The sequence below is a fragment of the Lampetra planeri genome, chromosome 43 (assembly GCF_965212315.1).
Source record: "Lampetra planeri chromosome 43, kcLamPlan1.2.h2, whole genome shotgun sequence".
NCBI lineage: Eukaryota > Metazoa > Chordata > Hyperoartia > Petromyzontiformes > Petromyzontidae > Lampetra > Lampetra planeri.
In genome coordinates, this window is record NC_136149.1 from 7356214 (window position 1) to 7384085 (window position 27872).

The following is a 27872-nucleotide window of genomic DNA, read 5'->3' on the forward strand; positions in this document are numbered from 1 at the left end:
TTTTTGAGTTTTCATGTTCGTCTTTATTTCCCGTGTTTCTCCCTCAATTGTTCAACAACAGCAAATGACCACCGTGCGGGCGCGAAACGTGCGTCGTGATGGTCCCTACGATATGGGAAAAGGACATTTTGCAAACCTGTCCAAAAAAACCACATCCTTTGTGTTTTTATTAAATATTTAACTCACGGTTAGATGTCAACAAATTAAATACCAACGGCAAGAAAACTGCCGTTGGACAAACAAAAAACTGATCCAATATTAAACGGACAGCATCCGGTGCGGAGAAACAAAAATAATTACAACCGAGGGCTTGCGCGTCTTCACCACGCGAACGACAACAACCGCCGTCAATCCGCCCGTGCGTGTCCACGCGTCACCGAGGAGGGCGACAGCCGCCCCAGGGCAAGGCTCGACATTTGTGCGGCCTGCCGGAACGCCGAGCACTCTCCGTCCGGCACCTGCGGCACCGCGCGGCATCGTGCCGACGATACTCGCAGCCGAAGCAGATTCACAAAAACGCGACCGTCGTCAAAATAGTTTTGCCCGGCCCCCGCCGGTCCCCTCCGCCGACGGCCGAGGGCGATTTGGGCCGCGAGGGTTTCCGCGCGATTCGACTGCGGGGCCTCACCGGTAAGGCGGGGGGGGCGATGGAGGGGGTGGCGGTGGGGACAGGAGACGGCAAAGAACGCGAGGGGGCCAGGCCGCGCAAAATGCCTCCTCGCAGCGACGAGGACACTCTGTCCCACTGGAGAGGGCGATGTCTGCTGGGGGGGGGGGGGCTATCCTCTTCACTCACGCCACACGCTGACCGGACCCAGCCTCGACAGACGGTTGTGGGGAAAGTGCTGTTAGCGAGCAGCACCTGTGTAGGCCGGCACGGCACACGAGGGGGTGGGCGTCCAGCACCCTGCCTTCGTCTCCCTCGTGGCGACGTTCACACACTGCCCCAGGTACTCATTTGAGGCCGAGTTGACCTAGGGGAGGCCCAGGAGCAGTTCCAATAATCGTTACCGGTGTTGGCCGTGAGCGGGAATAAAACCCTGGCCGCCGGGTTCATAGATCCGCGCGCTGACCGCTACGCTAGCGCCCTCCCCCAAGATCGACACAAACGCACACACGCGCCGTACACACAACACGCCACACACACGCGTGACGCGCACGCAGCAGGGAGCCTGCCGACCGGTGACTCGTCGAACAAAGTCATCTTAGAAGGCGAGGCGTTGAGACATAACTTGCTTTAGTTGGAGCCCGTGTGGGTGCACATCAATAAACAAAGACCTCCGGTGCAGCCTTGCGGGCTGCTGGAGCAAGTGCTATTAGCGAGCGTCTGTGGTGTGTTCAGACCGTACAAAAATCTGGAGTCACGTGACTCCTCCCGCGCACGCGAGGAAACCGAATCGAGCAACGCGGAAACCCGTGGAAGCAGAGCAAGACACGCGGCCGTCCCAAAAAGGGGAATTCGCCAATGACACGAACGCATGCATCCCTCCCGCGGGGGCCTGGACAACGGAGGAGAGGGGCCGCGGCCGGCGCCAAGTGCCGTCACAGCGCCTGTTCGTACGCCGGCGCCGGCGCCGCCGCCGCGGCCACGTGCCGGACGCGGCTGGGGGGCGACGCCGTCATCCCGTGACTCTTCTGGTGCAGCGCCCTCGCCGCCGCCGTCTTGAGCACGCGGGGGCAGCAGCAGCAGCGGAACTTCGCCCCGCGCGGAGCGCCGCCCCACCCCCGCGAGGGCCCCGCCGGGTCCGCGGGAGGCGCCGGCCGCCGCTCGCGCCGGCGGCGGCGCGCGGCCGGCGAGTCCGCCGCGTCGAACGCGTTGGAGCACGGCGGGTACCGGTGGCGCCGGTCGGCCGGGTCGTCGGCGCGGGGCGGCGGGCAGAACTTGGCGCGCCGCTCCGCGGCCTTCAGCCACCGACGGTGCCAGGTGTGGTGCGCCGAGCGCGACGCCAGCGTGCGCAGCACCCGCGGGCAGTAGAAGCACTTGAACTCGCCCCGCTCGTCGCCCGTCCGGCCGCCCCCGGGGCCAGCGCCGTCCGAGTCCGGCCTCGCGCCCGGCTCCCACGGCCGCTGCTCCGCCGCCCCTCCCCACCGCCCGCCTCCGCGTCGCCCGTCCGCGCCGTCGCCGGGAGCGTCGTCGCAGTTCTCCTTGGCGGCGGAGCTGGAGAGCATCTGCTGGTTCAACGTCTTGCCGTTGTGGTCGGCCAGCTGGTGCTTCATCCACCGGCAGCGGAAGGGGAACACCTTGTCGCAGTAGACGCAGGGGTACATCCCCTTGACCAGGCGCGACGACGGCGCGCGGTCGACGGCGGACGCCGGCGCGCAGTCCTCTTCGTCGCTGCTGCACGGGCTGGGGATGCCGTCCAGCCCGCAGCCGTCCACGTGCTCCTTGCTCGTGCTGAGGTCCAGGCCGCGGCACTCGTCCTCCCCGCGGCCGGAGGCGACGGCGCCGAAATAGCCGAGGTTGTCGTTTGGCGTTTCAAAGGCGCGTTTGGCATTGCCCGCGTCTGCCCAGAACGGCCGGGCGGGGCCGGGGTCGCAGTGCGCGACGCGATGTTTGCCAAACGTCAAGTCCAGCAGGACGTCGTTCCCGTCCTGCGGGTCCAGGTAGGCCGGCCTCGGCGCAGGAGGCGGCGGCGGCGGCGGCCGCGGCGGCGGCGGCGTGAGCGGCGTGAGCTCCCCCATCTGCAGCAGCTTTTCGGCGATGGCAATGTCTTCCGCGGACCTCCGCACTCCCCTCCCGTCCACGGTGTAAAAGCCGTGCGCAGCGGCAGCCTTCCCAGAGTCCGCCTCGTCGCGCGTGGCATTCTCGACCGGAAACCATCGACTGCCGCCGCCGTCGCCGTCGTCGCCGCGCGACAGGCGGACCGGCTGACGGGCGTCCGGCTCCGCGCCGGCCGCGAGACCCTCGACTTCGCCCACCCACGGCGCAGCCCGCGCCTCCGCGTTGCGGGCGGCGACGGCGGCGACGCCGAAGCCCCCCGCGGAATCCGCGGCATCCGGCCGGCCCGCCGTGGCAGCGCCGGCCGCCTCCGCTTCCACCGACCGGCGCCGCGTGGCGTAGCCCGGCTCGGAGCCGCCGCCCGAACTCTCGGCCTCGCCGCCGAAGCCGAAGGCCCCCGAGGAGCGCGTCGTCCCCCGCCAGCCCCGCCTGCGCCGTCTCCCTCGCGGGCCCCGCGGGCCCTTGCGCTTGGGCTTGTAGGAGTAGTACGGCTTCCAGCTGCTGTCCTTCCACTCCTGGTCGCTGTCGCTGTCCTCGTCGTGCTCGCGACGCCCCGCGGCGCCGCCGTCCCGCGTCCACACCATCCGCTTGCGGCCCCTCTTCTTCGGCGGACGGAGGTCCGGCTCGGGACTGTAGGGCTCCTCGTCCGGCCGGTCGTCCGCGATGGACACGGTGATCTGCCCGTCCGCGGCGTCGTCCGCCTCGTCGCTGCCGGTGCCGCCCGCGTCCTCCTCGACCTTGAGGCCGGCGCCCGCGGGCGGCGCCGAGGGCGACGGCGCCGCGGGCGGCGCGACGCCGTCGGCGGCGGCCCGCGGGGCGCTGTAGTCGAGGCTCCTGTAGGTCCTGTAGAGACGCTTGTTCACCTGACGCGGCAGGAGCCGGTAGAAGCGCACCAGTGGGTCCTGGGCCACGGCCGCGGGGCCGCCGCCGTCCGCCGTCTTACAGGGGTTGACGCCGTGCTGCGTGCGCTGGTGCGTCTTGAGGAAGTGGTACGTGAGGAAGGCCTCGCTGCAGAAGATGCACTGGTAGCGGCGCTCGCCCGTGTGCCAGATCTCGTGCTTGGTGCGGTACTCGGCCAGCGCGAACACGCGCTCGCAGTAGCGGCACGGGTACTGCTTGGTCCACGAGTGAACGTTCGAGTGGCGCTTGAGGCTGGTGAGCTGCACGTACGAGCGGTCGCACACGGAGCAGAAGTAGAGGACCTGCCCTTCGACGACGCGCGCGTAGTGGTCCGGCTCGAGCGACGGCCGCCTGCGCCGTAGCGTGCCGGAGAACACCGCCTTGCTCCCGCTCTTGTTGTAGACTCCCCGGGTCTCCGCCTCCGGCTCGCCGTAATCACGCTCGGCGCCCGGCACCGGGGGCCGCACGCACGGAGGAGGCCCGTCGTCGTCGTCGTCGGCGACGGGGGCGGGGACGGCGACGCGCGGCCGAGCGACGGGCAGGACGAGTTTGACGACGGCGCACGATGACGGCGTTTCGGCCGTGACGCTCACGGGCGGCGGCAGGGGCGGCAGGGGCGGCGGCGGGGGCCGCAGGAGGCACGTGTGGGCCCTGAGCAGCCGCTCGCTCAGGAAGGGCCTCCTGCAGTGATCGCACTGCACCAGGAAGCTCCTATGGCTCCTCTCGTGCACCCGCAGGCTGTCCGCGCCGTCAAACGTCCGGGGGCAGCGGCCGCAGCCGAAGAGCGGCCGCGGCGCGTCGGGGACGCGACACGGCCTCCCCGGGGGGGGGGCGGTGCCCCGGCGGCCCTGGCAGCGCGCGTTCAGCATCGCCCGCAGGGGCTCGGGTGGCATGGCGTACGAGTGCTCCAGCGCCATCAGGAAAGCGTCCGCCAGCACCGAGTGCACGTCGTACAGCGAGCAGCTCGACGGCGTAGCGGGCGGCGCGGGGACTGGCGCCGCCGCCGGCGCCGGGCAGTTCTCCCGCCGCGCCTCCCGCACCGCCGCCTTGGCCGCCGCGGCCGCCTTCTCCATCTGGGGGATGGAGTAAGAGCTCAGGATTCGGGGTCCGTCGCTCGCCTCCAGCGCTTCTTTCTCCGAGAGCTCCTTCTTGACGGCGGGCGCCGGCCGTGGCGCCCGAGGCGTCTCGGCGGCGGGCGGGGCCGGCACCGGCGTCTCGCGCCTCTCGGGGGAGCCCGGAGATTTCTCCAGGCCGGCCAGGAAGCGCATGCCGAGTTTCTCCCCGGAGCTGACGAGCTCCGACAGGGCGGCGTCGTCGCCGCCGCCGGCGCCGCGCTCCGTGCTGAGCTTCGAGCTGTAGATGAAGTTCAGGATCTCGGCAAACACTTCGGCCCTCACGAAGGAGATCTCCAGCACCCGGTTGGCGCCGGCGCCGCCGCTCTCCGCGCCCCTGGCGAAGAGCAGCTCGCTGAAGTAGGGGCTGGAGGCGGCCAGCACGTTGCGGTGCGCCCGGAACTTGTGGTCGCCGACGATGATGGTGACGTCGCAGAAGGTGCCGCGGCCGCGCTGCTCGTCCAGGCGGCGCAGCACGGCCCCCGGGTGCTCCGCGTCCATCACGGTGCCCGGCGGCGCCATCGGGGCCCTCCTGCCGTACACAGCACAGCGCCGCTATCAATGCCGACGTGACGATAAGCCACTTGTTGTTGGGCTATCATTTGTGGCCAGTTCACTTCTGTAAAATGCGTTCATACCTCAGTGGGCTTTCCCTGGCAAGACAAAACGTTGTTTAGTTTGAGATTTGTTTACCTTTCCGATACTTAAATGGGCTCCCTGCAGACATCTCAACAAACATTTACCAAAGTAAGATCGCAATAAAATAGGGGCGATCAACGCGCGTTGTTTGATTTTTCCCACAAATATTATAATTCACGGATTCAAAATCCTATAAATTCAAATTGACGTATATCAAATTTGTCATCGAATGTGTATAAATTAGGTTTTTTGTCGTACAAAATTCCGTCAACTAAGTTGCGTATAATTGCACTATCGGCATCACATGGCCACGAGATACCCATCCCCATCTCTCGCAAAGCAGTGCGACCTCTCACGTTAGAGAAGGGCCCATTGCAAGCAGATATCAGAGCTAGCTTCGATGGCCCTTCATGTGACCCCTGCTCCACACAGTAGGAGGGGGCAGCACTTGTGCGAGGCAGTGCACGCACGTGCGCGTGCCCCATGTCTTTGCAGGTGACATACGAATTTGACCTGTGTGTGCAAGTACGTATGACCGCGTGTACGTGGACGGTTTAGTTTGACTTGTATGTGTTTGGGTGATTTGTTTACCTTTCTTGTACTTTGCAAGACTATCGTGTTGTTGTACTGCTAGTTGCTGGACGTCTGTGAAAAAGAGCTTCATAGCTCATCGGATTCCTCCAGTATAAATACACATTCTGACTCTGCGAGCGCCGCGGCACGCGCCAACGCCATCCCTACGCGCGCCTGCCCTCTTCCCCGCCCTCGAGTGGCGCTCGACTCTCCCCCCGTAGTTTGCACGCTTTGTTTGTTTGGCCAGGACTCAAGAGTGCCCCCCAACCGGCACCACCGCGATGACGGCGGGAGGTCTCAACCTCACCACGGCGCCCGACCGCAGAGCTCGGCACTCGTGGACTTTGCTCACCATGGATTCTCACCGTCGCCGGCACTCAATTCCCGTGTAATCACCGACACAGGACTGGCCTTTAAATCGTACCGAACAGATACTTTATTTCACTCATAACATCGATTTATTTTTTTCCCAGCGTGTGCAGTGGGTGTGCGCGTCTCCCAGGGGGTGTGGGAGCGCGGTGACCGAGCTCGCCGCACGACAACTGGGCGCGAACGCGACCCCCCCCACCCCGCGGCGGGGGTCGCGTCCCGACAAAACACCGGACACGTCCATCGTGCGCAGAACCCGGAGACGCGAGCCGCCCCGACCGCTCCCCGCCGGCCTGCATTAGCCCCGCGAGCTCAGTGCCCGTCAAGGCGATCGAGTGTCGGAAAGCGTCACGCAAGCCACGGGCACGTGCGTCCGTGCGTGGCACGTGATTATGTTTTCCGGGGTAAAGTTATTTTGGGTTGGGTCGCGTAAATGTAAATGCGCCGTACACCCACAGCCAATCAGTAAGGTCTGTGAGCAAGACTTGCTAATTGGCAGGTGAACAAAGCGTGCCAATTAGCACACCGATGTGCAGGAGAGCAAAAACCGACAGCTTTTACAATTCGAATTCACGAAAATTTGAATTCACAATGAATGAGCGACGGCGTGGGGAGGCTATCATCTAGCAGTGAATAGACCATTGCTGATGATGGAAACCATGCTGTTTCACGAGGTAAGCACAATCAGGGCTGCAGATGCAAAACTCGATTGCCGATAAAGCTGCCGATACTGCCGATATCACGACGCCAAGTCAATTTCACCACAAACGAATGTAGTAGAACGCGTCACCACCAAACGCGCGAAAGGAAGCAGCTGGCGCACATCCTGCTCCGCTGCTTCCGAGGAGAACGCGGCGTCTATTTCACCGCGGCCGTTACCTTGCCGACGGCGTACAGTAGATCACACGGCGCGCCGCAATCGTACAGCTGCCACCACGGCCACGTCGGCACACCGCCCCCATGCACCGCCACGCAAAATGGCGGACGGCAATCGAGCGGGCGAGGGAGCAGTCCGAGCGGTCTGCAAGCCGAACAGCGACGTCCCGTTCCGGCGCGGTCGCATTAACCCTTCCTGGGTGCCAAGGTCCGTGCCCGCGGACGCCGCCGTCGTCCCCAGCCACCCGCCGGCCCCCCGCGCGTCTCGGCGCGTGCGCCAAGCCGGCGAACCGCCCGCGAGGGCCGCGGGTTAACGGCAGCGCCCGTCGACATTTCCCCCGACCGGGCTTGCGAGAGGTGGCCGGCTCAGCGCTCGGGCGGAACATGCACGGCCGCGAGGCCGGCGCGGCACTGAGCGCCGCGCAAAACACGGACGCGCGCGGGATCGACGTCGCGGCCATCGACGGCGTCCGATTCGGCGCGGCGCTCACCTGCATGTGCCGCGAGGCGCCGGGCGAGCACCCCGCACGTTCACATGTGCCCCGTCCGTCACTCGCCGTTGGGCACTTGTTGTTTAAGGTTCATACGGATCGTCGGGCTCGTGATGTCGGCCGTTTGTTCACGTTAATTTACGTTCCTTCGTGTCGCAGATCTCCCTCGAGGGAGACTTTACGTTTTAATGGGCGCTCACGAGCCGACAGGTTAGGAGGTCACGAGCGCGGCACGTTCGCCACACAGAGTTCCCGACGGGGTTTAAGCAACGGAGGCCCCAGGACGGGTTCACAGCCGACGGCAACGATGCTCCCGTCCTGCCTCCCCCGCCCCGCGATACCATAAAAAAATCGAATTCCACGCAACGCGCCGCCACAGCCACACCCTGGGAGGCCACCGCACCTGCGACCAGCGACGGGGCCGAGAGAGACCACGCCAACTCACGAGGTCGGAGCTCGCCCACGGGTTCCAACACTGCCGCTTCCCTCCCTCGGCGAAGCCGCCGAGTGTTCCGGCGGAACGCAAACAGAGACGGTAGTGAGTGCCGCCGCAGGCACCGTCGACGACGAGAAGCGGGCGGAGGGGGTTCCCAGCACCCCCCGCTTGTTTTTAGCCGTTGACCACTGTTGGGATTACAAATAAATCGCCACACGGCGCCCCGATCGTCATCGTTGCGTGACACACGTGCCACACGCGTGCACCGTCACCCTTCGTGGCCGCAGTGGGGGGGGGGGCGATCGGAAGAGCTCCCGCGGCGGCCCTCTGCCGCGCACACCGAGAGGAATATTTTTACAATTCGGTGAAAAACAGTCGGGGCAGCGCTCTGGAGCCACGCGCTTCCTACAGCCCACCACCATTTTGTCTCCGTGCGCTCGAGGCGAGCGGCTTCCCGAGCCCTGCAGACCTCCGCTCGCTCGCCGCAGGATCCGCGGACAAAAGCTAATTTCCCCAGATGTGGCCCCCCCCTCCCCCCCCAAATGCCGTTCCACCACTTATAAATTATAAAGCACATTCTGCCAAATGGAGAGTTTGATATCATTAATTAGTTAAATGCGTTTCGCTTAATTACCCCTGCTCGGCGATCCGACCGACGGACCGCTCGCCAACGGCGGCAGCGGCAGTAGCTACGCACCACGGCATCAAAACAATTTTGCTGGGAAAATTCACGGAAAAAAATCGGCGGACGAGCGACGGGCAGAAAAACGAGCGCGGCGGAGCGAGCGGCGGAAATAATTCACGGCGTGCGATTCGGGCCAGCGGTCACCAGAGTACGCAGGGGAGGTTTCACCGACGGTGTCAACTTAGCAGCGCGGCACTGTACACGTGTGGGTGGAGGAAAAGAGGAAAAAGAAGATGATTGCGCATCAGGAAACACGCGCGCGTTCGGTTGGCGTGCGCCCGGCGAGCGCCCGCGACGTTCGCTCCACAACGGGTAATGGCCAAACGCCGCGTCTCATTGCAAACGCGGATTTTTTTAATCACTTAAAGAACTAATTTCACCGAGCGGAAATGAGCACACTCGTACGTTTGCGGCATTGTGATAAAACGCGGCCGCATCTGCCAAGCAGGCAGACGCCGGCCGACGAGCCACGAATAACAAAACGTTGGTCTAAAAAAAAAAAAAATTTGTACGAAATATTTTTTGGGAAATTTTCTTTTTCATTCAGACGAGAGTGGGGAACATTTTTTCACCTGCGCAGATTAAAACACCGCAGCGGTGCGCTTGTCAATCGACGAGGGACGGGGGGGGGAAGCATCAACGCGGCCCAGATCCGGGACGGCGCACGCACGCGTTGCGAGGAACGCGTCCGCACGGAGCACAAGCCCTCGGAGCCCCGCGCGGCGCTAACAACAACAACGCCGGTGGCGGCGCACGGACCGCGCGAGCGCGGCACCGGCGACGTCCATATCATTATTATTAGAGCGCGATTTAAATAACGCGGGAGCGCCTCCGCCATCCGACCCCCCCTGACCGCGCCATCCCACGATTAGCATCGCGGCGCTAGCGGGTACCACCACTCCTTCTTCGCCTGCAATCAAAGCACTACATTTTTACACCGTTTGATATTTAAATCCGCTGTCCAGATACTAATTCGCACCCTCGTTCACAACGCGATTCCGCGCGCCGGCTTGCGCCCGCGGCGAGGGACGGTCCCCAAGCCGGTGCCGCGGACACAGGCACCAACGGGTTTGGTTGCGCCGAGCGAGCGCACGCGCACGTACACGCGCTCACGCACGCACGTCTCTACCTGCGCGGCCACGCGGCGGGGCGAGCACGAGCAGACGGCCACTCTCACGGGCCCGCGTCAATTTCCGTGACCCTGCACAAACATGGCCTCCGTCCTGGCTCCTGCGTCACGGCCGAACCACAGCTGTCGGAGGATGGGGAGGGGGGGGCCGCCGCCGCTGCCGCCGCCACCACACACCCCTCCCTCCCGCCGGCACGCCCACCCTCCCTCGCCATTGGCTGGAGCCGCAGCCATCTTCCCCATTATTGGCCGAAGGGCGCGTTGCTCCATTTTACCGAGCCCCCCCCCCCACCGCTTGCGACGACTTCACGCGCAAACGCGACCCACAGGGCGGCGGTCGGGGGCTTTCACCGCCACTGGCAGTGTCGACACGCTTGCTTTTTTCTTTATTCCTGTCATTCAAAGCTCCCACTCGCACTCCTGCTCCGCCGGACCTGTGTTGTAATTTTAGCAGCCGGGTTATTTCCACATTTTCAAAGCACACGGCGGTCGAACCCACCGGTCAGGGAATTTTGCGGCGAGCCACCACCATCACCACCGCCGCCGCCAATGACACGGCTCGCGGCACCCCAACAGCAACGCAGCCATCTCAGGATCGTGGATTAAACACGATCGCGCGCGTCGAGCTTGCGAGTCGACGATTCAAACCAACAGCCGCTGCGAATTATTACGGGGACATTGCGGACATAGCCGACACTCGGCGACACCGTGTACAATGATGCCAAATAAATTGGCGATCGGTTTAAATCACTCAAAAAGCACGTGAACACGCGCGTTTGCCCAACCGCACTAAATAAATTCAGTTATTCGGTGGAAATTGGAAAAATCACCTAAATCGCATTAATGCTACCATGGCAAACACAACCCCCGATAAAAATAAATGCAGACAGCACCAGTAGGCTGCACGAATAGTTACCGACAGCAACACGACACGTCAACGACACGTTAACGACACGTCAATTATGCAGTCGCCGCCACCGCCGCCGCCGCCACCGCCGTGGTCACACTGCTGGGTCCAAGCGGCGAGACGGCGCCGTGGAGGACGATCTTTGGCGCCCATCGCGCTGCTCCGCGCTGCGGCGCAGACTAAGAAACCGCGACGTGTCGGCGACCCTCATCGTCGACGGCGGCGACGGCGGTGGGTGTGGTGCGCGAGGGAGCCGGATAGACACGGCGCGTCGGTGACCGTCGAGCTTTAAACAAAAACGAAAACGAACTGGGAAATGAATCGATTCTAAAGCACGCGCGTGCGCGCACGGATACGAGGAAGTGCAACGGTGGGGGGCAGTGCGGTGGGGGGCAGTGCGGTGGGGGGCAGTGCGGTGGGGGGCAGTGCGGTGGGGGGCAGTGCGGTGGGGGGCAGTGGTGGGGGGCGGCGAGGTGGTGGCGGAGGCGACGACTCAGGGGTCGCCATTCCAGAACCCAAGGGGTGTGTGTGAGGACGTCTCGTCTGTCACTGCCCCACTTCGTTTCGGCCGACTCGCACCGGTCTGGTCTCACGCGATTAGTTCGCCTGAATGCCCCCGCAAGCACATCACGTGCGTCAAATTGCAAGCAATCGATTCTTTAACAAACGCAGCATTCAAACCTGTCGGTCAATGACCGTCGCGTAGTTGAACGTGACGATATTGTTTGACCTCGCAGATTGATATTTCACCTCGGTGGGGCAGCCGTCTACGGCGTCGAGTTACGCATTTTCTATTGGCCACCGGTATTGCCCCATGCGTCAGCCGAATCGAGAGAGAGCAGTGCGGCTATTCAGAGCGGCCGACAGTCCGACCGAGGCTGGAAAACAATCTCCTTGCGACGGTCAGCCAATTCAGGGGGCGTCAATTGACGTTGGCTGCCTCGTTTCTCAGCCGCCGCGGCATTTCATTTTTCCGGGGACGACGAAAATGACCGAGCGCATTGGGGGGCGCCACCCACTCTGGCGAGTCTGGCTGGTGCCCCATCGCCAACATAAAAATCGCCCACGCAACAGCACCGGAGAGACGAGGCGAACGCCGCGAGCAATGACGCGGGCGGGCGGGCGGGCATCTACACGGGCAACGCACAACGCGCGCTTACTTCGCGACACAAATACCAAAAAGTGGCTCGCGAGCACTGCGGGGGGGGGGGGGGGCGCTAGCTCCGTGCTCACCGCCCCGCCCCCCCCTCGCGACGATGATAACAGCACCACGCGCTGTTATCATCGTCGCGACTGCGACTTGTGGGCAGGTAAAACCGATGGCTTGAAGTAGTCACGCTGACAGCAGAAGCCGCGCCCCGCCTCTGCACTCCCATGCTACGCCGGTCAGCAGTTAATGACTTACTCTGGGACGTCATTGCTCCCCCGTCACCCCAGGACAATCGGGTTTCCAGTGTATTTAGTCTTAACCAGGTGAGGAGTCAAGAGGTCAGGGATAGGGTCTCATCTGCAAGAGTGACCCAATCGGGGGCTGAACGTGCCACCCACACGGAAAAGGATCGCGGCCTGACCCCGCGCACAATGATTCCCGTTGGGTTGGCCGCGTCAGGAGTGGGACGGGGGTGCACAGGAGGGGAGTGGTCCCGTGGCAACGCTTAACAACGACCGCGGCGTCCCGCCCGCGACCTGCAGGGTCACGGGCGCTGTCCGCTATCGCCGGTCTTCTCGTCGGGCGAGCAGCAGTAGCCGGAGAGTGAACGTCTCCGTTGTGAGGGTGCCAGATGTGCGAACCCACCCACGTGTGCGGTCTCGGTCGGGAGATGACATCATCGCACGGCGAGCAGCCACGGGACAAATCAAACAATGATTTATCCGTGACCCAGAGCCCTTCGCTGGCACGCGTGGACGCGATGAGACGGGGCCGTAGCATGGTGCTCGCACGCACACGCACGCACGCAAATGCACACGCGCCCGCACGTGCAATGCGCCGTCTCACTCGGGACGCTCCCGTAGTCCTGGCTAAACGATATTCCGCCAACCTTTTCCAAAAATACATTGCCGGAGATAATAAAAGCAATTAAAACGAATACAATTTTAGCATCGCGCCGCAATATTTAAACCGCGTTTAGAAATGTGCGCATTCCATCCCGATGCATCTTTAGAGCTTACCCGCGGCGACGTGGATGCATGTTCCTGCAGAACGCACGACGAGCGGCTCGCGAGCCTCGACCGAAAACATGAAGCGTGCGCGCACGACAGACGCTTGGGAAAAAAACACGGCGTAGACACCAGCCGCTCGCCGCTGCACCGCTCGCACCGAGCGCTCCCTGCCGTACGCCGCGTTCGCCCGTTCACGTTTTTAAACGCAGCTCCTTTTGCGCGGGACTCGCCGTCGATTTCCAGTCACGGCGCCGACCGCCGGCCTCGACGGCCGACGGCGCGACGCGCATTTCCGGAGGGGACCTCGCCGAGACTTTGTTCGTTTCCGATAATGCACCGGCGCGTCCCCGACACGAGCGCAACCGCCGAAGCCGCACGTCGCACGACGACGTCAAACTCCTCTCCTCCCGCGACGCGGCACCGATGGCACGTTTCAGCATCACCCTGCGGCACACGACGGGGAGAACGGCCGCCCGGCGGCGAGGGGAGCGTCGTCACCGCGGCGAAGGCCGCATCGCCGGTGGCGGCAGTGGCACTTACAAGCGAGGCGGCTGCGAGCGGTCGGGCGGCACCGGGAGGGAGGCACTGTCATGGCCGCCCAGCCACCGTGCTTGCTGCACGCGGCTCCCTTCCCCCCCCCCCCCGGCTTAGCGAGCGGAATGCGTGTGCCGTGACGTCACCGTCTGTCTCCATGGCACCCGCTTACAGTATAGCTTTATTGCCACCGCACAAATCATACGTCCGGCCGCACCATTTTGAGAAAGGGAAATGGTGGATTTAACATAACCGGCGAGGTTGAGTATTATATATTTGTTAGCGCGGCCATTATAATGCGAAATCTAACGCTGGTCGTGAGAGCGAGCGCGGGAGCTGGGTCCGAGCGTCGACTATGGTTTTTAGAAATATGACGTCGCGTATGTCGGTCGTGCGATTTAAAAATGAACCACGCGACAGCAGAGAATTAATTCCACCGTTACCCTGGATTTAAAAAACAAAACGGATGCGCCACTGCGTGCCCGCGCACTGGGCTAAGATGACAACAGCAAGAGCCATGCTCCGGTTGGGTGTGGTGGTCGCTAACGAACGTTTCAATATAGCAGTTGGACCCTTCCGAGTTTAACCTCTGAACAAGAGCAGAAACGCTCAAAAACAATCCCGCCACAGAGCCGTCGATTTTTTACCACGGCGCCATTTCCAATTGTGTTGGACTCTCTGGTATCCTCATCCGTTGTACACAATCGTACAATCGTCACCGAAGATCTGTGCAGCATTTCCCGCAACTCGAATTGGAATCGTACCGTGACCAGAATAAAAAATAAACTGCGCGGGGGACTTGCGCTGCAGGGAAATTATTATTTAGCAATAAATTACATTCGTGCAATATTTTCAGACTTCTCATGTGACGTGGTTATTTTTGCCCGAGGCTTTTTATAAATCGACTTCATCGCTGCACTTTATTTTATTTGTTTTGCTCTTGTCATTTCAGTAACTCGGGGAGGTCATTATTCTGGTCCCTCGCCAGGTTAAGCTCTCGCCTGGCTAAGCGACTGAACAAATAAACGTGAAGGTGAGGACGTGCGTGGCATTCACACCACACCGCGGGCTTCTCTCGCTCCGACCCTCGGCCGTGCCAAATCGCCGACAATTGATCCCTACGCTCGCAATACTCGCCTCGTACCGCGTGGCGCAAGCCTGAGTTTCGATCGGCGCGCACCGTTGGTTGGCAACCGGTTTCGCATCAACGTCGCAGCCGGCGGAGGGGCTGGTATTCACCACAGCGTAAAAGACTTGTAGACGTAGAAAGCAACTCTGATTAAATAAATTTGCAACCTCCCTCTTTGGCGACACCTCTGCCCATTGTCCAGGGGAGGGGTTAATGTTTTCACCGCGGCAGCCATCGCTGCGGAAGCCCTCAACCACGGCGCTTCGCCATCGTCAGATCGTCCGGATTTCTCGTGCCGCCACCGCCGCCGCCGCCACCAAACGGCCGAGACCGACGGCGCTGCGCGCTCGCGGAGGGTTTACAATGACACGCATCCGGTCAGATCGTTACGACGTGGGCCAACCAAAAATCAATGGCGAATCGTGATGAGGGCCGCGGCAAACCGCTCCGCGTCAAGACGGACGCCGCCGCGCACGGGCGACGGGAACTCCCAGCCCTCGCCACGAGAATTGTAAATTCCCCGAGCAAATGCCAGTTCACGGAGTTCCAGTCATTTCTAACGTTACGGCCCTTTGTCAATGCACTGCTGGATGAAGGCCTCGCCACACCCTGCCAGGTGTGTGGGTTGTTTGACCATACGGGTGATTGCCGGTCGGTGAATGGGGGGGGGGGGGTTACCCATTAAAACTGGTTCGGATATCGCTCGCCACCGATGTTGGCTGTGGCTAACCGCTGCGAGTGACGCGGCGCTCGTGGAAACAAAAACGATTCGCGAGCCGAGCGAGGTCACCGTTCGCGTGTCGAGCCGCATCGACCCATGGATTCTCGGCTGATGCGACGATGGATGTCGAAACCAGTCCAGAGTTTGCAAGTGTTGAACCAACGCTGCTGAAATGACACATTCCCATACGGCCGTGTCGCTGATAGGAAGTATATTTTAAAAAAAACACGTATTTTTTTACGTGAAGGAGACGATCGACTGCCTACTTAGTTACTTACGAGCAGCCCGCATTGTCCTTTGCCTACATGACCGTCTATCCCTCCCTCCAGCCAGCAAAACTTTTCTCCTTTGCCGTGTTGAACATCGTGCCAAATGATGACCTCGCTCTGCGTCCTCACCCCCATCCTACGCGGATAAACAATAAATACATTTATTTGTTCTTACCGATTTACAACCGTTTTGCAATACCCGTGATGTTGTCTTATCCGGGCCACAAGCCCGGCTGACGGAGAGTTGACCGCACTCGACGGTTGAAGGAGCGCGACCGTCCCTGCTACCACGCCGGCCCCGTGGCCGGGCCCCCCCTACGGTGCGCTCGTGTTCCGCACCGGAGCTCCAGGGACAGGGAGGGAGCCGAGCGGTGCTGCGAGGAGGAGGCGGCGGCGATGACGATGTGACGGCTAACCGACGTAAAGCCCTACCCCCCCACCGGCTCGCGCCTCGTCAGCGGAAATCGACAGCCAAGCCCCCGCCGCCTCTCGATCAACGATCGCAGACGTCACTGCCGCCGTTCCCCCGGGCGTTGTTGAAAAGTTCAGTGGCGTCTCTAAAAAAAAAATCCATACCCACACCCCCCGCGGTGTTTACTAGCTTAGAGCGCGATTAGAAGCACAGTAAAAGGGCAGGCGAGTTCGTGCGTGCGTGCGCGCGTCAACTCCCAATATCCTGTTCTCGGGGACTTGAGACTTCCTTGTTCACTGTACCAACAAGGTACGAACAAGGTGGTCCGCCAAGTCTCCAGATCACGACAGCACTAAACCACTGAACCTTATCTGGACAGCACGTAGTACCCCCTAATTTCCGTGCAGTTTCTCTGGGTACTCTTAACTTAAGCTCGGCGTTGTACAGCACCGTTCGTGCGAGGCTGCACAGCGCCCTACAGAAAGTAACCAAGCCCTGAACAAATAAAAGCAAATGTATAGTGAAACTCTCATTCGTGGAATGAACCAAACATCCCAATCCAGCACCCTCCTGACCAAGAGTCTTGATACTCCGCGAGACATTACTATTATTCTCATTTTCACTTTATAAATCTCCACAACCGCAGCGCTGCTCCCTGCCGGCCCCCTCACACAAAGACCAAGATAAAGACAAATATCCCCCGTGTAGCCTCAACAGACTGTTGGCGCAAGTGCTGTTACCGAGCACCTTATGAAGGCCGGCACGGCATGCAAAGTGGGTGGCCAGCACCACGCCCGACCGCCTTTGTCTCCCCAGTGACGATGATTACACCCCACACCTGGTACTCATTTGAAGCAGAGTCAACCTAGGGGAGGCCCAAGAAGGCTTTATATATTCGTCACCGGTGTTGACCACGAGCAGGAATTTAACTCGGGTCGCTGGGTTTGTAGCGCAGCGCACTAACCACCGCTACACTACCGCTCCCCACGCACACACGCACACGCACGCACGCACACCGCGACCGACAGCGTGGAGGAGCTGAGACAGTGCGCACCGCACGGGCTGGCGCGGGGGAGACGGCACTCCCCTCCGTGGCTGGCAGCGCCACGCCGCTCTCTCTTCCGCCAGCAGCAGCAGCAGCAGCGGCAGGGTTCAAGTGAGGCCAAGGCTCTGAAAGCAGTGCTTTCAGCGGCCCGCTTCATTATTTATTTACGCGCTCCGAACATTCCGTTACGGCGCCGCACGGATTTTTTTTTTGGTTCTCGCTCTTTCGTGCCGGCGGCGCGGGCACATCAGCGACGGCGCGGGAGAACGCGGACGGCCGTTTCCTAGTCAGCGCCACTCGCCAGACGCCGGTTGTCGGTGTCGGCCGCCGCGGAGGAGCCGACCGACACCAGGGGGGGGGGGGGGTAGAGCTGCTTCCGCCGCGCCGCCCACTCAAGTGCAGCCCCTTTGTCAATCCACTGCCAGATGAGGGCCCCCCCCCGCCCACGCGCCATGCGAAGTTGTGGGGGCGATTTGGCCACACTTTTCCACGTCTGGTCGGTACGGGTTGGCGATGGCTGGGGAGCACAGAGGTGCAGCACCACGGAGCTTGCTGCACCGCCCTATGCCGCACACAAAGTGGCCCCAAACGCCCACGGTACGGAATCCTCCTCGTGTCCCGACGTAGCCGGGGGGGGGGGGGCCTCCCTGAAAGCGAAGTCTCGAAGCTCGCCGAGGCTTCCCCCAACAAACAAAGGGCATCGCGGACGAGCGGTGCGATCGCACGACCGACAAAAGCGCACGCCGAGACGCGACGCCACGGGGGGACGCCAACGACACGCGTGGGGGGCAACCGCGCTGCCACACGCAGCCCAACCGCCCCGCGGGAGCGCGCGTGGCGGGGGGGTGGGCGGGTCGAGGGTTCGTTACCGAGAGCGCCACTGCCCGTCCCGCAGCAGCAGTCGCTGCGGCGTCGCTAACAAGGTGGGCGGCGGCAGCAGCAGCAGCAGCACCCGGCCGGCCACCGTGTCACCTCCACATGCTGAACGTCCTCACCGCACCGCCAGCTACGCGACAGCGCCACGGTCGATCTCACTGCGGGTCTTCCGGCAGCAGCGAGATTAGTGGCGGGGCGGTAGCAGTGGTGGTGGTTGCGTGGTGAGCGGGGAGTGGGCGGGGCAGCACCCGAGATGCCAACGCCATGGGGGGAGGTGGGGGCGGGGAGGAGTGAGGGGAGGCGCTTGCACAGCAACTCTCCCGCCAACACTCTCAGCCCTGCTCACCACCGCCAGCCCACGGTGTCAGCTCAGAGGTATTCCCTCCACCAAGGAAGCGCATTGTTTACACGGAGATGTAGAGATGGGACGCTCCCGGGGAGTTTCCGGACAGGTAAATTAATCGCTTGGGAATGGCTCTCAGGCGTTTTCTACTCGTACAGCTGCAGCAGCAGAGACGTGGCGTGTGACAGTGAAACTGCTGGTCACGTTGGTTTAAAATGAAAACAAAGAGCAGTTTGTTGCTATTAGTTTTTTTCTACAAAATATTAATTTATTGTTGCTCGCCGGTCTCGAGGTTTTAACTCTCCCCCCACCACCTCCCCCGCCCCCACCCCCTGCCCCCCCCCTACGTCTGGCACCACCACCGACCCCGCCCACGAAGTGGGGGAGCAGCAGCGGTCTCTTGGCCGCCATCTCTCCGTGTGGCCCAGCGAAACGAGATGCCCGAGCTCATTTAACCCACTCTTAACCGGCGCTTAACCCACGCACGCCAAACACCGGCCGACTTCGCGTGCATTAAACACCGGACGATACGCCACCGTCACCCGCCTGCTGGGCCCCCCCCCCTCGCGCTTCCAACGCGCGTTTCCATGTCGTTACTTCGGTGTCGCGTGCGGAACAAAATCGGGTGTCGGGAATCACAGCATCACCCACCGTCAGCACCGTGTCCGCACGCATGGGTGCGCCGGCTCCTCCCGCCGTGCCGTGCGCCGCGCATAATGTCAACAAAAAATCCGAACTGTCAGCTTACAACATCACGCGCGACAACCGTAATCATAAGCCGGATTTAAACGGCATCGTGGAATTACCACTTGTCAAGATGCTGTTTTACAGTAGCCTGCGTTGCGCGAGCATGTGCAATGAAAGCTAAGATGCTCTGATATCCGAACCAGACCTCCATCCCCCTGCACTGACCAATGTGGTGAAGTAGGGTCATATAATCCACATGGTCGACAAGGGGTGAGAAGGCCTTGATCTAGCAGCGGCTGTATGAAGGGCAGAAAAATATTTAATTTGAATTTCAATTATTAGATTTCATTATTAATCTGCGGCACCATGTAGAGCGCTGTGTACATTACGCATTAGACCCCTGTCCATGAGCGAAGGAATGACAACGAGAACCCAGCGCGGTTAAATAAATCATTCTGGGCGCTCCTCATCCCCGAACCCAGGTTCCACCAATATCCCTACGCGCCCCACATTCGTAATTCCATTTGCTAAAAATTCAAAGGAATATTTCCTGCGATTCATTTTAAGGTTGTAATTTTTTTTTACCAAATATTGGCAATGTTTCAGAAATAAAATTCACCCAAGCAGGCGTTACATTGTGCACAGTAAAATGCACGCGCCCGTGCGTTCAGAATTCAAAATTCTTCTATTTGGCCGCGGAGTGATAGCCCTGCGCAGGCTGCGTGCATGAACACGCCACACGTGAACACGCGCGCGTGGACACGCCACGCGTGAACATGCCACACGTGAACACGCCGCACGTGGACACGCCAAACGTGAACACGCCGCGCGTGAACCCGCGCGCGTGAACACGCCACACGTGAACACGCCACACGTGAACACGCCACACGTGAACACGCGCACGTGAACACACACGCCAAACGTGACCACGCCACACGTGAACACGCCACACGTGAACACGCACACGTGAACACACACGCCAAACGTGACCACGCCACACGTGAACACGCCACACGTGAACACGCCACACGTGAACACGCCAAACGTGAACACGCCAAACGTGAACACGCCACACGTGGACACGCCGCGCGTGGACACGCCACACGTGAACACGCGCGCAGCTCCACAACGCGTACAATCGCGCGCACGGCCAGGGTGAGCATGCGTGGGCGACCGTACCTGGAGCTCCACCGACCGCTGGCGGTGGCCTCACAGCGTCGGAGGGAGCAGCAGCAATTCGATGGCGCCCCCTCGCTCGCTCTCTCTCTCTCTCACACGTGCTACTGCCACTGCCACTGCCGCTGCTGCCCGGCGCCCCCTCCACCGCCGTCCTCACAAAATGGCCGTCGGCTCTGCTGGCAGGAACGTAGAGCTGCAGGGAGAGCAGAGAGTGCGCTGTAAGCGTCGATATTTAAATTCTCTCTAGGCGCGACACGCTACAGCAACGCCGCCGTGCACGCGTGGCGGACGAGGCTAGCGCGGCGGACGAGTCTTCTTCGCCGCGCCGTCCCAGCGCACCGACGCACGTCGTCCGCGAAGCGACGTGGCTCCTCCTGCCATGGGGGGGTGGGGGGGGGACGGCACCGCCACCGCCGCTGCTTCCAACATCCGCCGATCTAAACGCTTCGAGCTGCAGTAGCAACGGGGACAAAAAAATAAGTCCCGACGTCCATCGTCACGTGCGCTTTCGCCGTCGCATCGATTCGGCGAACTTGACGAGCAACGTTTTCACGGCCGCCGCTTGCAATCCACGAGTGCGGTGCTCCGGGTCGGGCCGCGCATCCAGCAGTCCCTCTCTCAAAGCGTTCGCCGCGCACGACTACTGCGGGCAGATTCACAAGTTCAAAATTCAAACTACAATTGAACGACTACTGCGGGCAGATTCACAAGTTCAACATTCACACTACAATCGGATTGTTTTGACAGGCGAGAGCCCAAGCGGCAGGGTGACCCTGGTCAACAAGTCGCACTATTGCACTGCAAATGTTTACGTAAACAAAGGCGAGAAATTCCCCGAGAGTGGCTCTGCAACACGGAGCAACAGTTAAGAGGCCGTCACCACTCGCACGCAGAGAAACAAGCCGCACAGGAACAAGCCACCGCCAACCAACGCGCCAATCACGTTCTCCCAGCGGCGGCGAAACAATCACAAACAACGCACTCGAGACTCCCCAGCGTCGTCCTGAAGAGTTCCCGGTGCATGCGGCGAAACGCCGGACACCGTGCCGAACGGCACGACCCAAAAACGCATCAGAGACCTCATTCCAGGCTGACCTCGCCGAACATTGGGGCTACGTTCCTGGAAAATGCCGTGTTGGCCAAAACCACCTTGGACAAATAATAGACCTGAAGGGAAAAATAGGGTTGTGTTCCTGGGTCCGAAATAATCACTCCCTCCACGTGCTTAACTATTGTACTGAACCAAGGGTCGGCAACCTGCTGCACTCGAGTCAAATTGCGGCTCTTTAATGACTACTTGGTGATGTTCACCACAAGCATTGCGGCTCTTGAAAGACTGAGTGTTTCTACCGAATTTGAAAAAAAGAAGAGATTCTTCTTGTTATTTTGGTTGCCGATCCCTGGACCAAAGAGGACGCAGAGTCGCACTCCATTGCTTGTGTGTACACTCCGCATTTTTCAATTCCACCTCAACACAAACCCCCAAGTCTCCACTCCTCTTCCCGTACAGCGATTCTCAATCCCAACGCTTGCCCCCCCTGACACCGAATTCCCAGTCCGGCGCCCTCCCCCTCTATAAGACTCGTCACTTGAACGTTAACGACGATTCGCCATCTCAGCGTCTATCCGACCAACGTCCTCGTCGACTGGACGGCTAAATGCATGCGGCAATGCGCAAAGGTCTGCCACGGTGCCGGTGTGCGTGTCCGTCGAGTGGCGTTATCACACAAAAAGCCACGCGCACAGCACAAAGACGTACACGGTAAATACTCCGAATCGTTCTCGCAGTCGTTCCGTTAGAACCGTTCGTTGTCCCTTCCCCTGCACCTCCCATCAGCACGGCTGGCTACGGTGCGGTGTGAAAGAAGGTCAACATACATTCACACCTTTCAAATGGATGATCCAAAGACAAAGACCCCCCCATGTAGCCTTTGACAGACTGTAGGGGCAAGTGCTGTTAGCGAGCACCTATAAAGACCGGAATGGCACATGAGAGGGTGGGTGGCCAACACCACGGCCAGCCGCCTTTGTCTCCCTAGTGGCGATGTTTACACATCGCACCGGGTACTAATTTGAGGCTGAGTGGACCTAGGGAAGGCCCAGGACCGGTTCGTAGCGCGCGAACCACTGGCACCCTCACACGGGGCATTACGATCTGACACGGAGATGAGAATGTTAAGCAGCGTCAAAGCACGGAAACATCACCCACCCCCCCGGCGTTCCGGTAAACAGACCTCGTTCGGTAAGCCGTGTATACCAGGGCCCGATTAAGGTTCTTGTCGGCCCCTAGGCACTTCTGTTTCGTAGGCCTTCAGAGAAAACAGTTGGCACTGCTGCTGCCCCATGCGACTACTACCGCCGGTGTCACTCGCTTGTTTCTCGCTGACCTTGTCCAGCCGCTGGTCAGATGTCGATACCGATACGTTCATTATTTATTCGTGTGCCCCAATCCGATGGGAGCGCGCTGCGTGCCGCAGAGAAGCAGATTTAATATAAAATTATTGGGGGGAAAACAAGGGAAGCCTAAACAAATATTACGAGCGAAATTTCCTTCAACTATTTTTTTTCACGATTTTCATATCGGATTACGCAGCTTTAAAAGGATGCCGTCCATTTCCATCGATAACAAATTCAATTTCGATGTAAAGCTTTCGTGACTGCAGGGATTCATATTCTTGGTTCTTTCGGTAAAGTCACGTAGAAGGGAAATAATAATACAAATAAAACAATTAAATTCTCACGACGTTTCGATTGCAACACAAGCAATCATTTATCATGTGTGAAAACCACAGCAAGAACATTTTTCAAAATCAATGTTCTGACAGGACGACCACGTGGCGAGCGCCATGTCGCTTTACTTTCTTTTAAGCTTAAAGATGTGTTTGTTATTTGTTTCTGTAATATGCCTCAATTACAACGAGTCGACGACTGCAAAGAATTTGCAACGAGCAGCCAACAAATTAAGTGTCAAAAAATACAGAATTTTGTCAAAATTACTGCTAGAAAAACAAGTTGCCACCTTCCCCCAGTTTACCTTATGCAGTAGAAGCTCGGAGATCGAACGCACCAGAACTCGAACAAATCGGTGTTCGAACGATGTTGCCGAACATTTTTTGCCCCGGAAACCAAACGAAATTGGGAGGTCGAACGGGCAATCGCGACTTGAAAGAACCTGTACGGCTGAGACGCGTATGGCCAGCGTGCATGACGCTTGCCCAGACAAAGGTTTTACCGTGTGAGAGGCTCAGTTAACGGGTGGCTCTCACCCAGTGCAGTTACCCGCAAAACATCGCTCCTTAACTTTTTCGTTAATTTCCTTTATTTTAGTGTTTTTTGGTGTTTATCCATTCACAATATCTCCATTTATTTATTTATTGTTTCTTGTTTTTTTGTATGATTGTATGTATGTAATTACTGTAAACTTCGTATAAAATGCTTTATAATGAGAGATTTCTTGAGTCTGGAACCAATTAATGTCATTTACATTCATTCTGATGGGGAAAATTAATTCCGTGTTCGAACAAATCGGTGTTCGAATGCCCTTCTGGAACGAATTAAGTTCGATCTCCGGGGTACCGCTGCAAAGTCATTTCAGAAGTGGCAGGAACTAGGGCTACTTGGCTATTTTAGGCTGAATTAGAAGCTAAAACTTTTTTTTTTAACTGTCTCCGATCAAACATGGCACAACATTGCAGCCTTGTCGCCCCTTGCACTTCTCTCTATTGAGAAAGAGATTGTGGGAAAAGCACCATTTGAAAATGTTATTTGCTAATTTTGCAATGAAAAAAATCTCGACAAGTTAATCTCCGGTGTTCATTTCTCTCACCTTATTGAAAAATAAACGATTGACATTGACTCTGCCTCTGAAAATACTGTGCCTATCCTTGCTATGTAAATATATATTTAAGAATATACATCTTGGTTATTTTTACGTGCTTTTATTTAACTCACTGTCTATTGTTGTTGTCGTATCCTCAAATCTCGTAACTCAATTTTTACCCACTTCCCAATGTGGTATCGACTGCAAACTTGGTCTACTTATGTCATACTGATGACAATACTATATTCTATCAAAATAAATATTTTTAAACAATTTTTTATATGTTATGTTTCGGCTTGGGTCTAATTGTCCACGCTCAACTGACGTTGGCTGTAAATCACCACGACCCCTTACGTTGTGGCAAGCTTCGGGGCCACTTCCTTGAGTCGTGGAGTTCTGCCATTACTCGTACGGTACATTTCATTAAAGCGTGTTTTTTTTATTTATTTTTAGATATTACTTATTTTTAATCATTCAAACAAAAAACACATTTAACACGTAGTAGGCTTTTGCGATCAATATCATCCATAATAGAGGTGTGTATAGGTTAGATCGCGTGAATATGAATGTGTCGTTAAACCCGCCACCACCCAACACAGCCAATAATCAAGGTTTGTCACCGAAACAAAACATCCGATTTCTCCACAACTCTGGCTGTCGCCTGAATGATGCTAGGGGGCCGTCCTAAATGACGTCACGCACCTAGGGGGGGGTCAGACATTTGTGACGGGAGTGTTTTAGAAATGTGACGTCACATCAAAATGCGGAACTTGAAATAAAAATTAACTAATAAAAATTGTGATAACACTAATTTTGATTAATTTTCATTATTAACTATTTGATTATTTATATTTACTAAGGTCACCTTGTATTTATTCCATTAAGGAGCATTTTGCTTCTCCATGGGAGAATGGAGAAGCATAAATGATTGTTATTAAACATTTTGATTCTAAGTATTCTACCAGGGCTTTTCATTCTGTGAAATGAACATGTGATTGTTATAATTGTACTCTCAATTTAGCTTCGTTCTACAACGAAGTTTCAAGTATTTATTTATAGTTATAATTACTTTTATATTTTACAAGTAAGAGAATTTCAATATAATATTCTGAACATCTGCAGTTTTAGTTAGACGTTCAATATTTTCAAGTGAATTTTATGCTAAAATTCAGCTCTCCAACACCTTTTAATAAATGTTTTCTCCTACAACGTCAGAGTGCAGCGCCACATTAAATACGCACTACAATGACAATAGTTTAAAGCGATTTGAAGCATGTTTTATTTTCAAAATGGAAATATGGTTTTGGGGGAGCTTTGTGACGTCATATTTGAGGGGGGGTCTGACTTTTTGTGACGCCGTGTGACGAGGGGGGGTCAAAAATTGGCCAAAATAGAGTGACGTCATTTATGGACGGCCCCTAGTTGTAATTACTGGCGAAACGTCGTACTCGAGTTGTAAATGTTGTGGGTTTTACTCCCCAAAACACCGGCTTGTACTGAACTCGTCACGAATGTGGCATGCTTTGTCTACGTGACAAACCATAACTAATTGGCTGTCGGGCGGTGGAGGGTTTCACGACACATTTATTTGTATTTACGCGATCGAACCCAAAACACCTCTGATCATGGAAAACAAATCACGGTCCAATTTGTGTTTCGATGGCCCTAAAGCACCATTGCCCACTGTTGGACAGCGAGCCCGTAGAGTCCTGGTTGTTGTTGTTGTTGTGCCGATTGCACAACAGGCCCCCCAACCCACCAAAGGCCGCCACAATCGATGAATCTGCGTCGGGCATGGACGCCTCTCCTCTGTGCGGCCCCCCCCCCACCGCGTGGCATTCTCCCCTGGGCCTCCGGGAGAACGTCCTGGCAGCCGTGACCCTCAAACCCCCCGTCACGACATTTAATGAGCAGCAGCAGCACACAGCACCACGTTCGGTAACCACCGCCACCATCGCAGCTCGAGCTGAGTGGTTGACGTTGTGACCGGGGCGGTTGTACCAGGCTGAGGGCCACGTGAAGGCCACGTGAAGTGTCGGAATGTCGCCGCTGCTGTTGTTGCTGCTGCTTCTAGAGAGTTCACGGGACAGGCCCAAGGTGCCATGGGTTGGCTAAGATGGCGGACAGGTGCCACCACCTGCGCTCGCCATCCAACGCCTTCTTCACCACCACCACCTAGTACCACCATCGCTCAACATTACCTAGCACACTCTTAGTTCTTTCGGTAAAGTCACGTAGGTAAAAAATGAAATAAAAATTAATAAAAATAAAACAATAAAAATCAACACGTTTCGGAGGCAACACAAGTCTCCGTCAGCAGCAAATCTGGCTGTGACGGTCCCACCTGATGACGGAGACTTGTGTTGCCTCCGAAACGTCGTGATTTTTATTGTTTTATTTTTATAAATTTTTATTGAATTTTTTACCTACGTGACTTTACCTAAAGAACTAAGAGTATGAATCCTTGCAGTCACGAAAGCTTCAAATCTAGAATCACCTAGCACCACCACCGCTCAACATCAAGGCCTATCACCATCACCACCTTATCACCACCTAGTACCACCATCGCTCAACATCACCACCACCACTCGGCAACATCACCACCATATCACCACCACCTCGCACCACCACCGCTCAACATCAAGGCCTAGCACCATCACCACCACCTTATCACCGCCACCTTATCACCACCATCGCTCACCACACCGACACGACGGGCTGATTCACTCCTCCCGGGCGCTCCTCCCAACCTCGAGGCGCGTGCCCGTAGCCGACGGTTCGGGACAGCAGCAGCAGCAGCGACGACGACGATTTGGGGCCGAGGGCGCGGGGTGTGGGGGGGAGGCAATCAGCGGGGCACTTGAGCAGCAGCCAACCACGTGATCGACACCACGTGGTCAGGCAGGTGGGCTGCCAACCACGTGATCGACACCACGTGGTCGAGCAGGGGGGCAGCCAACCACGTGATCGACACCACGTGATCGAGCAGGGGCGCAGCCGTGCCCACCCCCACACCACCACATGGGTGGTATCGTCATTTGAGAATGACACATCTTTCACTTCCACCCGGACTGCAAACGATCGTCAATCGGTGGTCTGCGATTGTTGATGGTTGTGGCAACGATGGTGGTGGTGGTGATGGTGGTGATCGTGGTAATCAGTGAACACCTCCTCGCTCGTCCCACCCGCTCACGACGTCCTCACCTCGTTCAGTCACGAAGCGAGCGCTCATCCGGTCGCTCGCCCATCATCAATCACTCGGCGCCGACTCACAAACACCGCGGGCTGACGGCGTGGGTGGGGGGGGGAGTGGATATCGATTCCTTCGTGTGCGGATCGATTCTCCGGAGATACGCGCAGCGAGCCGCGAGTGGTAAAACAACCCCAACTGACCCACGTTTATATTCAATGGGTTCCCCTCTCACCCTCGCGGCCACTAGAGGCGCTCTCATTCACCCCCCCCCTCCCTTTTTTGGTAAACAAAACAACAAAAATCGATTATCGATTCGGCACCGCGCGCAAAGTGAGAATCAAGCTCGTTGCCTTCGTCGCGGCACGCGTCGATTACGGATCGAATTGAGTGTTGCGGAGGAATCGAAGGTTAACGATTCCTGTGGTGGCGTGGTTTTTAAATCGTGGCCGCGTGGCTTGTGTTGTTGTTGTTTGACGACCCTGGAGACAGGCGGCGATGATGCTACTGCTGCCTCCTGCTGCCTCCTACTGCTGCTGTGTGTGATCCCAATTGTTGTTGTTTGACTTGCATCCCACTGGGATTTTTGCACAGAGCGTCGGTGGACGATGCTTTTTCTGCAATATTTTGCTGATTTTTCCTGGATTTTTCTGTTTGCGCGCAATCACCTT

At 58.1% G+C, this 27872-nt stretch overlaps 1 protein-coding gene across 7 annotated transcripts; it reads right to left on the minus strand.

Annotated features, from left to right (window-relative positions):
- Positions 1-27305, minus strand: LOC144732673 (uncharacterized). 7 transcript variants are annotated; one of them, XM_078614226.1, is made up of 3 exons: positions 27216-27305; positions 20192-20384; positions 1-5263 (listed from the first exon to the last, which is right to left on the minus strand). In XM_078614226.1, exon 3 carries the CDS (start codon positions 5251-5253, stop codon positions 1543-1545), a length of 3711 nt encoding a protein of 1236 aa, XP_078470352.1. In that variant the 5' UTR covers positions 5254-5263; positions 20192-20384; positions 27216-27305; the 3' UTR covers positions 1-1542. The 7 variants fall into 7 exon arrangements, with proteins under 7 accessions (XP_078470352.1, XP_078470353.1, XP_078470354.1 ...); XM_078614227.1 differs by lacking the exon at positions 27216-27305 and adding an exon at positions 26762-26968; XM_078614228.1 differs by lacking the exon at positions 27216-27305 and adding an exon at positions 26718-26968.
- Positions 27306-27872: the final 567 nt, after the last annotated feature.

Excerpts from the sequence above, each read along its gene's own strand:
- LOC144732673 (XM_078614226.1), bottom strand. The coding sequence starts at position 5,253 with ATGGCGCCGCCGGGCACCGTGATGGACGCGGAGCACCCGGGGGCCGTG.